The 13,482-nt window shown below is 38.7% G+C and overlaps 1 protein-coding gene across 6 annotated transcripts in view; it reads left to right on the top strand.

Moving 5' to 3' along the window:
- PPARG (peroxisome proliferator activated receptor gamma) overlaps positions 1-13,482 on the top strand; it is a 119,133-nt gene that overhangs the window by 96,629 nt on the left and 9,022 nt on the right. For all 6 annotated transcript variants that reach the window (XM_019494843.2, XM_019494928.2, XM_019495022.2 and 3 more), the window contains 1 exon segment: positions 4,724-5,174. In XM_019494843.2, the coding sequence (XP_019350388.1) occupies positions 4,724-5,174 (451 nt within the window).

Below are 13,482 nucleotides of genomic sequence, written 5' to 3'. Positions count from 1 at the left end.
TAGCCCAAATGATATAAACTAGTTTTATATCTTTTGCAGATAAGCATGCAGAGAACAGATGTTATTAACAATGATTTTCTCAAGTTTGGTGCTAAAGAGCAAGTAGGAATCTGTTGAAAGAATAAGAGAATGACATAGCAGAACGGGAGGTTCAGAAGCCTATGTTCATTTAGCCATTATTCCATCCAGTTATGTACATGAAAGTGTTCCTCTGTTGCCAGAACTGGAAGAATGTGTACATTAAATCTTGAGAAACATCTGTGTAGATCTTGCTGATATTTCTCAGAGCCATGGGTTTTTTTAAATTTCATACCCCTCAAAGAAGTTACAAGGGTTGTGTCCTAGTACAGTAGCTATGTAGCCAGTGTTGTACCTTCTGCTGCTTGTATTTTAATTCAGATTCCTAGCCTGAAGCCATTTGCCACTTAGCCAATTTTTTGGAATTGGAATTTTAGAATTGTATAGGTCTTGTACACGTAAGAAAGCTATTAATTTAACTAAACTGGTTTAGAAATAAGTTAATTGAATGAGTATGATTCCATTGTATGGACACTTATTTTATTTTTAAGGATGCCTTATATTGAGAAGCTTAATTAGGTTTCCCGAGTGATTTAATTAAATCATAATATTTTTTATATAGGCAAAAGTTTTAGATGCCGATTCTGTTGAAAAAGACCCCTTTATTTCATTTGGTTTTGGTCTCTCTGAAGCCATATTACAATTAATTTAAATTTTTAAGAGAGTGCCATGTGGCTCCTAGAAAACAGCTTTTTGCATAAAGGAAATAAGATTTTTTTACATAGCCAAGAGGATTGCTTTGCAAGAACAGTTACATTATGGTATCCAAAATATGCCCCCCTCTATCCCTCCACCCTCCTTGTATTTCATAGCAAAATTGATGAGCAAGATCTTGGAACAAGGTGGAAAATTCTGATGGGCTTACAGACAGAAGCACTGAGTCCTTTTTCATAGTGGGTGCATTATACACACGCTTTACTGTGGAATTGACTAATTAGCTCCTCAGTTAAGTGTCACTTTCTACACATGCACCCCTATTATGGTGCAATAAATTAATTAGCCCCACTGTAGAATAGTACTGTCTGAGACAAAGACCATCCTACAGCAGAGTTATTTAGTGAACCAAAACACTGGGGCTGGCTAGGGCAGAAGGTTGCTACAGTGCAGGGCTGCCTGCCCCACACTGGAGCACCTTTGTGCCCCAGCCAGCCCCTCGGAAGCATGTTGAACCAAGATGGAGCAGCTCCAGGCTGGCAGTCTGATCCCCTGGACCCTCTGCCAGTTGGGGCTGCTCCACCCCGACTCAATGTGTTGTGGTCAGGGGCACATGTGTAAACACCGTGCCCAGGAGCAACCTGCACCCAGCAGCAATAAATTCCGGCACACACCGTGCTGAAGTTTCTTGCTATGTGCTATTTGCATGTATAGATGCACCAAGTGTACTGCATACTATTTCCCAGAAAAACTCAAGTGCCCCTGCAAAGGATTTAAAACTTTTGTTTGTTAGTCTTATTGAATACATACCAGAATTTTCTCCACTAAAGACTAGTCAAAGACACGAATAAACATTACACAGGGTGATGGCACAACTCACAAGATGGATTTCCAAAGACTTGTTCCTAATGAAGGAACTACTTGTGTGTCAGAATTCATAGAATTTTTGAGCACTTAGTATATCTACTATTAATGGAAACTGAGAACTTAAGAAGAAACTTTGATGTATTTAGAACTGAGGCAGGAAAGTAACTAAGAGAATCAGTGCAATTCAGAAATAATAGCACCCCATGATTATTATCTATTAAAGATAATATTGAGAGCTCACGTTTATAGCTATCTATGTAGATCCAGTTTGTTTATGTATTAGCATCTATCTTTAAAATGTTTTTGAAGCAGTAGATCGTCTTATAAAGCATGGACCACCTTATAAACTGCAAGGCTGCATCCAGTTGAGCACAGACATTTGGTTCTCTGGGGACAAGTAGCAGTGGCTCATCTTGCACCACAGCTACTTGTCCCCAGGGAACACGTATGCCATGCGCACTTTGGTGTGTGGCAGGTTACCCCAAGGGCGGTAGGACTCCAGCAGCCTTACCTGGAGTCCTAGGGGCCTCCTGGGGCTGCAGCAGAGGTAATCTTGCCAGGCAGAGCCTTGCTGGAAGCTGCAGTGCAGCTCTGGGCAGCCCAGCTCTGCTTTTCAACAGTGCACACTGTCCATGTGTGCACTGCTTCTTTTTTTGGATATCCAGGAGTAAAAAAAAAACAGGGAAAAAAAAGGCGGAGCAGCATATGCATGGGCAGCATGCCCGTGCAGCACAAAGAACACCTGACTGTGCAGTATGTGGTACTGCAGACATATTTGCAGCGCCATATACCACATGTATGCGCTCATCTAGATGCACCCCAACTGTTCTGCTTCTTCCGTGTCTTTGTCTTCCCTTTTAAACTTAACATGGAGGTTTTTCATCCAATTCTGCAATCTTTTCTTAAACTGCCAAAAGGATTTTTTTTTTTTTGCTGAAAAATAAAAATTCAAATGGCACATTTCCTGGAAGCAAAACACAATCCAGTTGGTACATGTTTAAAATACTTTTATGACTTCAGTAATCTAGGACTTGATCCAGTGCTTCTTGAGATGAATGGAAGTTTCTTCATTAATATTAATGGATATGGAATAAGGTGAGCAATGAAGACTATAAAATCTGGGTTGCAAGCATGAAAGCTAACAAAGTACATCATTTTTCAGTTCTACATATCTGGCATAGTGGTGCAATAGAGGTTTTGGTGCTGCTTAATCCCTTGAAAGAGTATAAACAGACAAGTATGACAGAAATAGTAAGAGAAAAAGTGAACTGCAGCATGGAAAAACATAAGGTAGCCAAATGAATTCTTTGTTTTCCAAGGCAGACTCAAACAATCTTGGGTAAATGATGCATGCGCTTGATTTAATAATTTGGCATAAAGATGAAGGTTCCTAAAATAAATTCAGAGCTCTTCACTTGTCCACCTATTTTAACAGATCGTACCCAGAGGACTCACATCTGCTTATTTTGAAATAGATTGTTTCCAGCTTATAAAAGATTTTCTGGCATAATTTTTTTAAATCTGTTTTCAAATTGATATATTCCAGGGTTTATTTATTTATGCCTGGGTTTATTTTTCAGGCATACTCATCATATGAATTGCTTTTATTGTAATTTACATCATGCTATTTTTTGTATGAAGTAGCTCTTCATTAACGTGTTTTTTGAGTTTAAGAAACTCTTAACTCCTTTTAGTATGATGAAGTTAATAGCAATGAGTACATTTTATAAAATGGTCACGGTTAAAGAGTGTAGATTATTTGCAACACTTTCTAGGATAGGATTTTAAATGATCATATGAGGTAAAAAAATATTGAAGATACTATATCTGTCTATAAAAATGTTCTACCAATGAAGATACAATTCAGACATTCAGGTAGAAGGCAGGGTAGGGTGGCACCTTAGGTCTCTGATACACATTATGTTTAGGATGCAGTTAACAGGTTATTGCATCCTGTTAATTGCCACACGTGCAAATCAGGTTAAGGCATGATAGTACAGTAAACGATCCACAATGTTATTCTGCATTATACGTGGAATAACTTTCTGGCCTGTTTGTATCATGCCTTAAATTGAATGTGTGGCCAGGATCTTAGATATTAACTCATTCAAAAATGCAAAAGTTTTATAGGCAGCAGCCTACTTCCATTTATAGCATCTGAAAAAGTAGACTGATGCCTATGAAAGTGTGTGCATTTCTGAACAAGTTAGTTTCTAGGGGTGCCTATACACAAGTGTGGAGGGTGCTTCAACATACTGGAATTCCAGCATGTCAGAGCAGACTTGATTAATCGAGTCTGCTGGATCATGGCAATTACCGTTCTCCAGCACCCTCCTATATCTCGTGTATCAGTGTCCCCATGCATAAAAATGGTGACAGGGGTGCTTGAACTAAAGGTGGTCTAATGAGCTTTAGTTCAAGCACCCTTGCCACCATTTTTAAGCACAGGGATACTGATATACAAGATGTGGTGGCACTTTAGGGTGGCTCTCAGAGCTACTTTAATTATAGTTCTGCCCCTCACCCACCTCTAGAGCACATGTAAAAGTGTCCTAATGTGCCACCCTGCCCTGCCCTCTACCTGACTTCAGACTAATACTGCTAACTACTAACAGTCAAGTATAATTCTATATATTATTGGATATAAACTATTAAAATTCAGGTAAAAGGGGTAACAGTATTTTATTAATAACATTCTGAACATTGAATTAAACACTTTTATGAAAATAAATAAGGCATCATTAATAGATACTTTTTAGGAGTGAAAACTGTTTTTTGTTTTAAAAAATTGCTTTTATTGACTTCTTTAAAAATTGCCTTTCCAAAACTCTAAACTCCAGAAGGTGGATTCACAGCAAGTGTGAGAAATTTTTTGGAATGACTTTTCTCTTCAACAAACTATTTTTAACTGTAAGAATGTTTGTTCTAAAGAGTGACATGTACATTTTAACCCAAAAGTAATCTCCCTAGGTACACTGATACGTATTTGCACATTCCCTGTTCTACTTCCATGTGTTTCCTAACAGTGATTTATGTGTTTTATTGTACTTTGCGGTCTTTTGGTAATGTGTTGTACACAGAAGTGATACGTGAAACTGAATTATATTTTTCCTTTTATTTTTAGCCATTTGTTATTTATGACATGAATTCTTTAATGATGGGAGAAGATCAGATCAAATGCAAACATGTGTCACCCCTTCAAGAACAGAACAAAGAGGTAGCAATTCGCATCTTCCAGAGGTGTCAGTTTCGCTCTGTGGAGGCAGTGCAAGAAATCACAGAATTTGCCAAGAATATTCCAGGCTTTGTGAACCTCGATTTGAATGACCAAGTAACTCTCTTGAAGTATGGTGTCCATGAGATTATATATACACTTCTGGCTTCTCTGATGAATAAAGATGGGGTTCTTATATCTGATGGACAAGGATTCATGACACGGGAGTTTCTGAAGAGTTTGAGAAAACCTTTTTGTGACTTTATGGAGCCCAAGTTTGAGTTTGCTGTGAAGTTCAATGCACTGGAATTAGATGACAGTGACCTGGCAATATTTATAGCAGTCATTATACTCAGTGGTGGTAAGTATTGCTTTTTAATATACTTGTTTTTTTGTATATGGTTGCCATTTTTAACAGTTGTCAAAACAGGAAAGGGGGGGTCAGAAGTACTCAGGGATAGAGATGAAGCTGTTTAAATATAACCTTTGATTGACTTTCCAATGCTTTGATGTTCCCTGCACCTCCTTCACTCCCTGATACAAAGTGCTCATGCAGACGTGCTGCTGTTACCAACAAATTTGGCCATGCTTGCTGAGTCAGCAGTATATTTCATTTAAAAAAACAAAATCAGGGCTGTCTTATTCAAAACAGGAAGGGTGGGAACCATCCCAGCAAGAGCATTTCAAAGGCAGCTTGCTATAATTAGAGTTCTTTTACACCCAGAATTAGATTGTGTAGAATTTTAATAGTTTACCAATAACTTGCATCCCAATAATAATTTCAAATAATCACTCAGCATTTGACTTACACAAATATAGATTTTTTTTTGAAGTAATGAATCTTCAATGTAAAATAAAAATAATTAGTTACTTAGGAAACCAGGGGTTACTAACATTGAAAATCAGATGGGGTATAAGCTCTGTTCAGACCTTCCCTGGCTGACAGGCTAGTATGTATATTTGTATTTTCAGGACAGAATGAATCCTAAGGCTAAGGCAGCAGAGTATTTGTAATCTCTTACAACCTAGAATTAAAGAAGGCAGGGAATTTTTTCTGTTCTTTATTGAAGATTATCAGCTCTTCTGTCTCCTTCCATGTCTGTCATCTCTTGTGGAATTTTGTGAATCAATTGCTGGTAGCAGTCTGAAGCCAATCAGTTCTTTTACTCTGTAGCTCCACTGACTTCAGCTTTGTGGTACAGATATAAACTAGAATAGAATTTCATCCAGCTATCTGTGTATGTGGGCTCAGTTCTGCACTGCAGATGTGAGATAGGAAACATGTGCATGCTTCTGAATACAGAGGGCTTCTTTATTAAATTATTTTTTAACATAAGCAACCACATTATCCTACCAATATCAAACATTTTGTTGAGAGCCTTGTTAAGTTTGATTTGCTATGCATTGAATTTAAACTAATGCAAAATTAGTTCTAGCATTCTCTTTCATTCAGTGAAAATACAATATCACAACATGTTTTATTAGACTAGCTAAATCCACTTCAAACAAGTACAGCTCTTCTCAGAAGACCTTTTCTTGAGCAAGACTTTTAAACAAATTGATCCCTGAGGACTTTGAGTTAATTCAGTAAAGAAGAAATATGATACCAGTACATTTTTAGTTGGCTGTAGGAGTTATATAAGCTTACCAGGGTATTCCAGAAAGTGAGCCAATATTTTGAGTTTTCTAATATTAGTGAAAAGTTAGATGAGAAACAGGCCTCCTAAAATCCTCCCTATACTAATTGAAAAAAGAGTACTCATAATCTGTTACTGTAATTCTGGGTCTGTTAAATTTCAGTGAGGTTTGTTTTATATTTGAGGAAACAGGTATGATGTAAGTAATGTTAAATTTTGGATCCCATGTAGATAATAATCCACAAAAATACTGAACTACTCTGAGTTAGATTCATCAGCCAGTAGTATTTCTTTGTCTTGTATGAATAATTTGAAACCAGAGATTCATAAACTAGTTATTGAACTTTATTAATTAGTCCTAAAATAATTCTGAATTTGATCCAATCACTCTAACATATAAATGAGCTCCATTTTCACAGAAATCTTGTAGTTTTCAGATACTAAGACAGATTCCTGAATGTGATGGCTTCCTATTTGTCTTCAAAACTTGTTAAAATAAGAACAGTGTTTTGTAAAACATGTATCCATGACAATAAGTACTCATTGTCTTCTTGGGAATAGTATTGTCCTTTAGTTTAGAGAGTCAGATCCCTGCTTATGATGTTTAAACGCATATCTCTAGTAAAATGCATGAAAAGCAGTCTTCTCTCTTTACAACAGGCAATTTAATACTGTCAGGCTTAATGAAGTGTGAGAATAAAATCCTGTTTCTTGGCTCTTTTGGATGATCTTGTTAATATTTCAGGGGGCCTTAGCCAGCCTAAAAATTGAAGAATCAGGACAGTTACACTTGAAAATTAGAGATCTAGAGCCAATACATCCTTTTTGAATCATTCATTAGAATCTTGCAATGTTAAAAGAATTTTAAAAATATATCTGTGTATATATGTATACCCTAGAAAATAACTAGCAAGTGCTCTTAGCTGCAGTTTACAAAGACTCTACAGCCAAATAGTTTGCTTCTGTTTAAGTGACACTGTCATTGCCTAGGCAAATAATGCTGAATCTGCTGTCCCCTTAAGTGGTACCTCTTATGCTGTTTAAAAAGGAGGAAAAAGAAAAGGCTATTTCCAGCTGGAACATTGAACGGGAAAAGTTTCTCATTGTCAAGTGAAAGTTTGGAACGCATCACAGTTCCTCTGAACTTCTAAATCATTTGAGATTGAGACAGTTTCATACATGGTGTATTTTACAAGGCAAAATGCCCACATTATAATCATAGGGAGAAGCTGACAAATGAACTGTAATGGCAACAAATTAAAAGTAATCCCACCTCCAGAGTCACCAACTTGAGCTTCAGCTAAGCTATTCAAAGCACAGTGGGCCACTTTGTTTAGCTGAGGTCCCTCCAAATGCTGCATGGTGCCCATTATTATAAAACCTAACAGCTGTTCTTAATGTGTATGTGTATGTTCTGCCTGAAAAAAAAAATACTGAACATTTTCAGCTAAGGAAAAAATATTCTGCTGCTTCAAAAAAATGCTGGCAGGACCGAGGCTATGCCCAGATAGTAAACTTACTATCCCCAGCAGTGAGCACCTTAAAAATGCTGTGTTAGCCTGTGTGGGCTGCTGCTTAAATGGTAAGCAGGGTTGATGCCTCTGCACAGCATTTGGGCTAATTAGCTGTGCTGACAATGACAATTAGTTTGTCCTCAAACTAATAAGCTTGCTCATATGTATGCAGTTACACTGCTGCTGGTTTACAAGGTGGCCTGCCCAGCGTGGGACAGTGTGTTTGAAGGCAGGATCTCCAGGAACAGTAAACTTACCATAGACACATAGCCAAACAGTGCTTTTCATGGGCAGCAAAAAAATGCCTATTTCTGACAAGGGACATTTTTTATCCTATTGTCAGCAATGTAAAGTTTTCATCCAAGCTTTTTATAATTCATTTTACAGTAAAGGCTTTGTTATCCAGCATGCACGGGGAATGGAGGGTGCCAGATAACAGAATATGCTGGATAACTGAGCGGCCTGAATAGGCGTCTTTGCCTGTTCGGGCCGCTGCCTTTCCCACCACGTCTGGGGTGTTGCCAACCCTCCCGCCATGTTGCTGCCCCTCCTACCACATCGCCAACCCTCCCACAGGCTCCAAGGGCCAGGGAGGGGGGACCTGCGCAGCCTGCTATGCCCCTGGGCCATAAGGGCTTGGCAGCACAGGCTGCTTTCCCCCAGGCTGTGGGAGCTCCACAAAACCTGAAGTGCCACGGTAGGCACTTCCAGTTTCACTTTTCCCTTACAAGCCCTTACAAGCCAGCATGCCAGTTAACAGAGCATGCCAGCTTGTAAGGTGCCGGTTAACACAGCTTTTGCTGTACTTTAAAAATGTACTTTGTTAAAGTAAAATTTGGAAAAACATTTTCAGAGACTCTCCCAGGCTAGGGACAGACATTACACACAAACTGGTTTAAGTGATCAGAAACTGGTTTAAACCTGTAACAGAACTGATGTTCGGGGCACATAAACCAGTTTGAAAATGGCTGAAACCGGTTTGAGATAAACCTGGTTGAATGTAGTATCAGACTTAACTGATTTGGTTCAAGCCACTTTATGCAATGTCTGTCCCAGACCACTTGCTAGTTTAAGATAAAGCAGACATCCCCAGCATCCCGGCATGCTTTGTGGGCTGGATGGGCCCCTCTCCTCCACAGCAGGGCTGGCCCCTCCCCTCTGCTCCCTGGCTACAGCTCCCACAGAGACTGCAAGCATCTGCCTGGCTTCCTCCTGCTCCCCCCTTCCCCTCTCCACTCCTTGCTGAAGCAGAGATTCCTGTCTCCTCTGCCTTACACAGACACCTCTCAGCATTAACTAGCAGACCACATGCTGGCTATGGTCCATGCTGTGGCAGACAGGACGAAGTCATAATCAGTAGGTAGTTTGTAACATCCCATTGGCTGATAAACACTCATTTAGGGGTGATAAACACTGTGTTATCAATTCCCTGCTGGGCTGGTCAGGAGGGGAGGGAACCCTCCCTAATCAGAGCCCCCCCCCCCCCCCCCAGCTCAGCATTGTAGATGGGAAGAGAGGACTGCTCTACCCCCCCCCCCCCCAGCTTCTATCCTGAGCCACTGCAGACATGTGCCTGCATTTTTTCAGTCCAGAGGGAATGTCTCTACAGTTACAAACTGATTCAGCCTAGGCAGGTTAAACTAACCTGCAAAGGTTAAATCAATTCAGGCTCAGGCTTTTTGAATGTCTCTCCCTCGCCCCAGTCATTATTACCCTCCATCAAGTGTCCCCCTCAGCAATACATCCTCAACTACATGTAGAATATAAGAGATTCAGCAGGGCCATAGAGAAAGTGACTGCTTCTTCGTGCAGCATTTTCTTTCTCTAAAAAATACTCTTGTGAATAAGCTTGTGAAAAGTGCTGTATTATCACCCCAGGAGGTTGCAGAACAGCTGTAGTGCAGGGTCAGATAGGAAGGCCTCCCCCTACAGCCCTGTACAAATGTTGTGATAGAAAAGACCATCTAGAGGAATAGGATAGTTCAGATTTTGGTCCTAGCATGCTGACTATCCTAAAGGCCACTTTAATGACACTTTTTCACTGAGAAGTTCATTATGTCTATGGGCTTATTTCACATGCAGTGGTGAAGAAAGCATGCCACTAGCTTAGTTTCATATCAAAAGGGGGAAAGCTCACAGAATATAATAACTGATGAAGGGAAAATAATGGTTGGCAGACTTTTACTATTACATCAGAATGGAAAGAACCTTGATTGTTTAATGAATGTCATCTGAGTAATGCAAGCAGAACTAAAAATGAAATTTTAGATGTCAAAAGTGCCTTTCCCCCATTGTCTAAATGCATTTAAATGTACACAGTCTCACTGAACTAATTCATTAGCATTCCTGTAAAGTTCATAACTGACCAGATTACTGGAAAAGAGAGGTGTTTCTTCACAGAAACTGAGGTATAAATTCTGACAGAGGATGGCCAAAGGGTTAAAAAGTGAAGGGCTTTTTTCTGTTGTGTTATCCTTTTGTAAAGGTGTATACATTTACATTTTGCCATGTTAATTTGGATGGAAGGATACCAAGAGTCTAGTTTATACATTTATAAATCTGAGCATGGCTCTTATGAGACATTTCTGTGCACTTTTGTTTCAGTGCACATGATTTCTTACTGGTTGCATGTAAATAAAAAGAAGGTGTGTATGATTGGCTGCTTTTCCCATCCTGTCCCTTTTTCTTTTTTTGTTTTAGGGTGTTTGCATTATAGAATACATGTCTAGGAAAAACTGAAGAGCTGTCATTTTTATTTTGTGTGTGTGTGTTTATGTACTAGATATAACCCCATAGCTAGAAATACCTATGAAAGGCCAGATCCAGCTAAATGTATGACCCAACCATAAAAATAAAAGAGGTGAATTAAAATATTTCTATACCAAGGCTTTGACTCAGCAAATTAATTAAGCACATAACTTATGAAAACATGCTTTGCAAATGAAAACATGCTTTGCTAAAACAGGGCCCAAATGACCTCTTCATTCTGAGACACGGAATACTGAATTTCAGATTAAGCTCAGTTCTCATTATTACTCAGTGCCTCATTAAACCATCTAATAAACAAATCGAATCCAAATTTACAGGGCCACTTCTGTGGAGTTATTCCTCTGGCATAGATGGAGCCACATAGGAATGTCTGGTTCCAAACCCTAGCTTTTGCATTTAATACCCTGCAAAGTTTAGGGAGCATTTGAATCTAGAATTCAGTCTAACTGTGAAAGGGTCTAGCTGTGCAATTGGATCCATGCTCTGATCTAACAGTCAGAGTGCATTCAGACCCAGGATTTCAGGTCAAGTCTGTGTGCACCACTGATTTGTCTGTCTTTTACTATGTGTGTTTTATAACAAATCTAGAGCACTGACTAGCAACCATTTGTTACCTATTATATTAAACCATTGCTTACAGTCTGAAAAACTTGAGGTTTTATCACTGAATATTATCAAGAAATCATTTTGTTTTGACTGTTATAGAGATTCCACTTCTTGTAACCCTGTTAGAATAGGGAAGTGTTTTCTGTCAGACTAGTGACTGAAGATAATCAGTATGGGCTTTGAACCAAAATCCTGATGAGAGAATGCATGTGACAGACTGGTAAGTAAAACTAAAACTGTTGAGTCATAACTGCCTCAGTAATGGAAGCAGCACTTATAAAAATTCAATCAGCCAGTAAGTTGCTTTGTGTATTTTATCACATTTTGATTTCAGAATGTGTATTCAAGCTAGGTGACCTTGAACAGTGATGGCTGTGAGAGATGTAACACATGATGCAGTTCCCCATGCTAGCCTAAAACATCGAGTCAGGCAGATGGCCATTTCATAAGCAACAAATAACAAAAAACAAATGTCCGTAATATTAAAGGCATTAGCATCCAAAAGAGGCTTTCAGATTTGTAAACCCTTTTTTTTTTTTTGCTTAAGACAATATGTTATTAATTTAAACAAACACAGTTTAGATCCCAAATCTAGGGGACCTTTAAAAAAAGTTTTACAAAGTTCATAAAAATTTAAGTAACTTTTCCAGTCACTGAAATTGGTTTTTATCTTAATTTTAAAATTTTCCTGCAGTACTTCCAAACCAAATACAGTGTTAATGAGTTCCAACCAAATACTTGTGTTAATGAGTGAGAAACAGGAATAAGATTGTTTAAAGACTTCTATAATAATCAAAAAGTGAAACCAGGCCATTTTGCTAAGATTTTCTGAGCTGGATAAAAGGTACTTTATTAGCAAACTGTTGCACTCAATTTTAATAATCTGAGATTATGAAAAACAGATAAAAATATAGCCTCAAAAATATGCTGGTTACCATGATGGCTCTGTCATGGGACTGCATCCTGAATTTACAGGGAATGGACTTGTTTCTGTCTGCTCTTGATTAAAACTGTGTAATTGTCATATAAGTTTTAAAACATCATTCTACTTCACTCCTTTCTCATGTTGGTCATTTCCCACTTCAGCAGTTGCCACCTATTCCTCCTTGGCCTCCTATCACCAAATATCTCCTCAGTGAAGTCTTTAAAAATGCCACTTCCAAAAGTCTTCTGTCCTGTCACTCTTATTATTGGTTCCCTTTGCTGGCTTCCTCTCACTCTGTTCTTTTTTTTTCAATTTCAAAGCTCCTATCCATAATTTGCTTTTCATTTATCTCTAATCCCACTCTCGTTTTCTGCTCATCTGAAGTCTCCCAGGTAATCTTCACCTTCATATTGCCCTCCCACTTTTGTGTCTTCTTCCACAGGGCCTCCTCTGCCTGGAGCATCTTGTATTGGTGTCCTCCTTCCTACCAAATACCCTGTGATGAGCCTGTCAAAGTCAGGACCTGAATTCTGACTGAATATCAGTTGAATTTGGGGGTCTTCATTCCTTTACGCTCTTTGGAAAATGCTAGCCTAAATGCAGACATTCTGAGTTTGTTTCAGGGACCCTGAAAGTCAGATTTAAGAATTATATTTGCTTGTCTTGATGTGGATTTTGGTCTGAAAAACTCACCCTAAAAATTCCCACCATTAAGAGAAACAGGGGAAATGGAGGATAATCTCAAAGGAAATAAAGGGTGAAGTCTTTGTTCTTATATTATTGTACACTGAGTCATACTCTGTTAGTTCAGAGTTCATCTTCAGCCCACAGCGATGTTTAAAGCTACTGCATTCCAAAAGCCTTGAAATATTAAGAGTTGGGAGTTTTCTGGAGGATAGTTTGGAGATCAAATGGATATTACATCACCTTTAACAGGCCCAGATAGTCTAAAAACCAGTCTCCATAAGTTGTCCCATTCCTCTAGATAGTTTAAAAAAATAGTTTGAAATTATTGTCAAAGCCCTCTGGAAAACCAGTAAGAAGGAATTGTTTGCTTACATATTGTTTTTCTGATTGCAGTTTTCTCACACTGCCAGATTTTGGGGCCATAAAAGTATAGTATTACAAGTAGACTTGCATGCATTAGTGACCTCTGGCAACTTTGTGCGGGTTAATAACTAGCAATAGAGAGCTGCAAGGGACCTCTAAGACTATGGG

The sequence above is a fragment of the Alligator mississippiensis genome, chromosome 12 (genome assembly GCF_030867095.1).
Source record: "Alligator mississippiensis isolate rAllMis1 chromosome 12, rAllMis1, whole genome shotgun sequence".
Taxonomy (NCBI): Eukaryota; Metazoa; Chordata; order Crocodylia; family Alligatoridae; genus Alligator; species Alligator mississippiensis.
The sequence above is the reverse complement of the archived record's forward strand: the minus strand, read 5'-3'. Positions and strand labels throughout refer to the sequence as shown.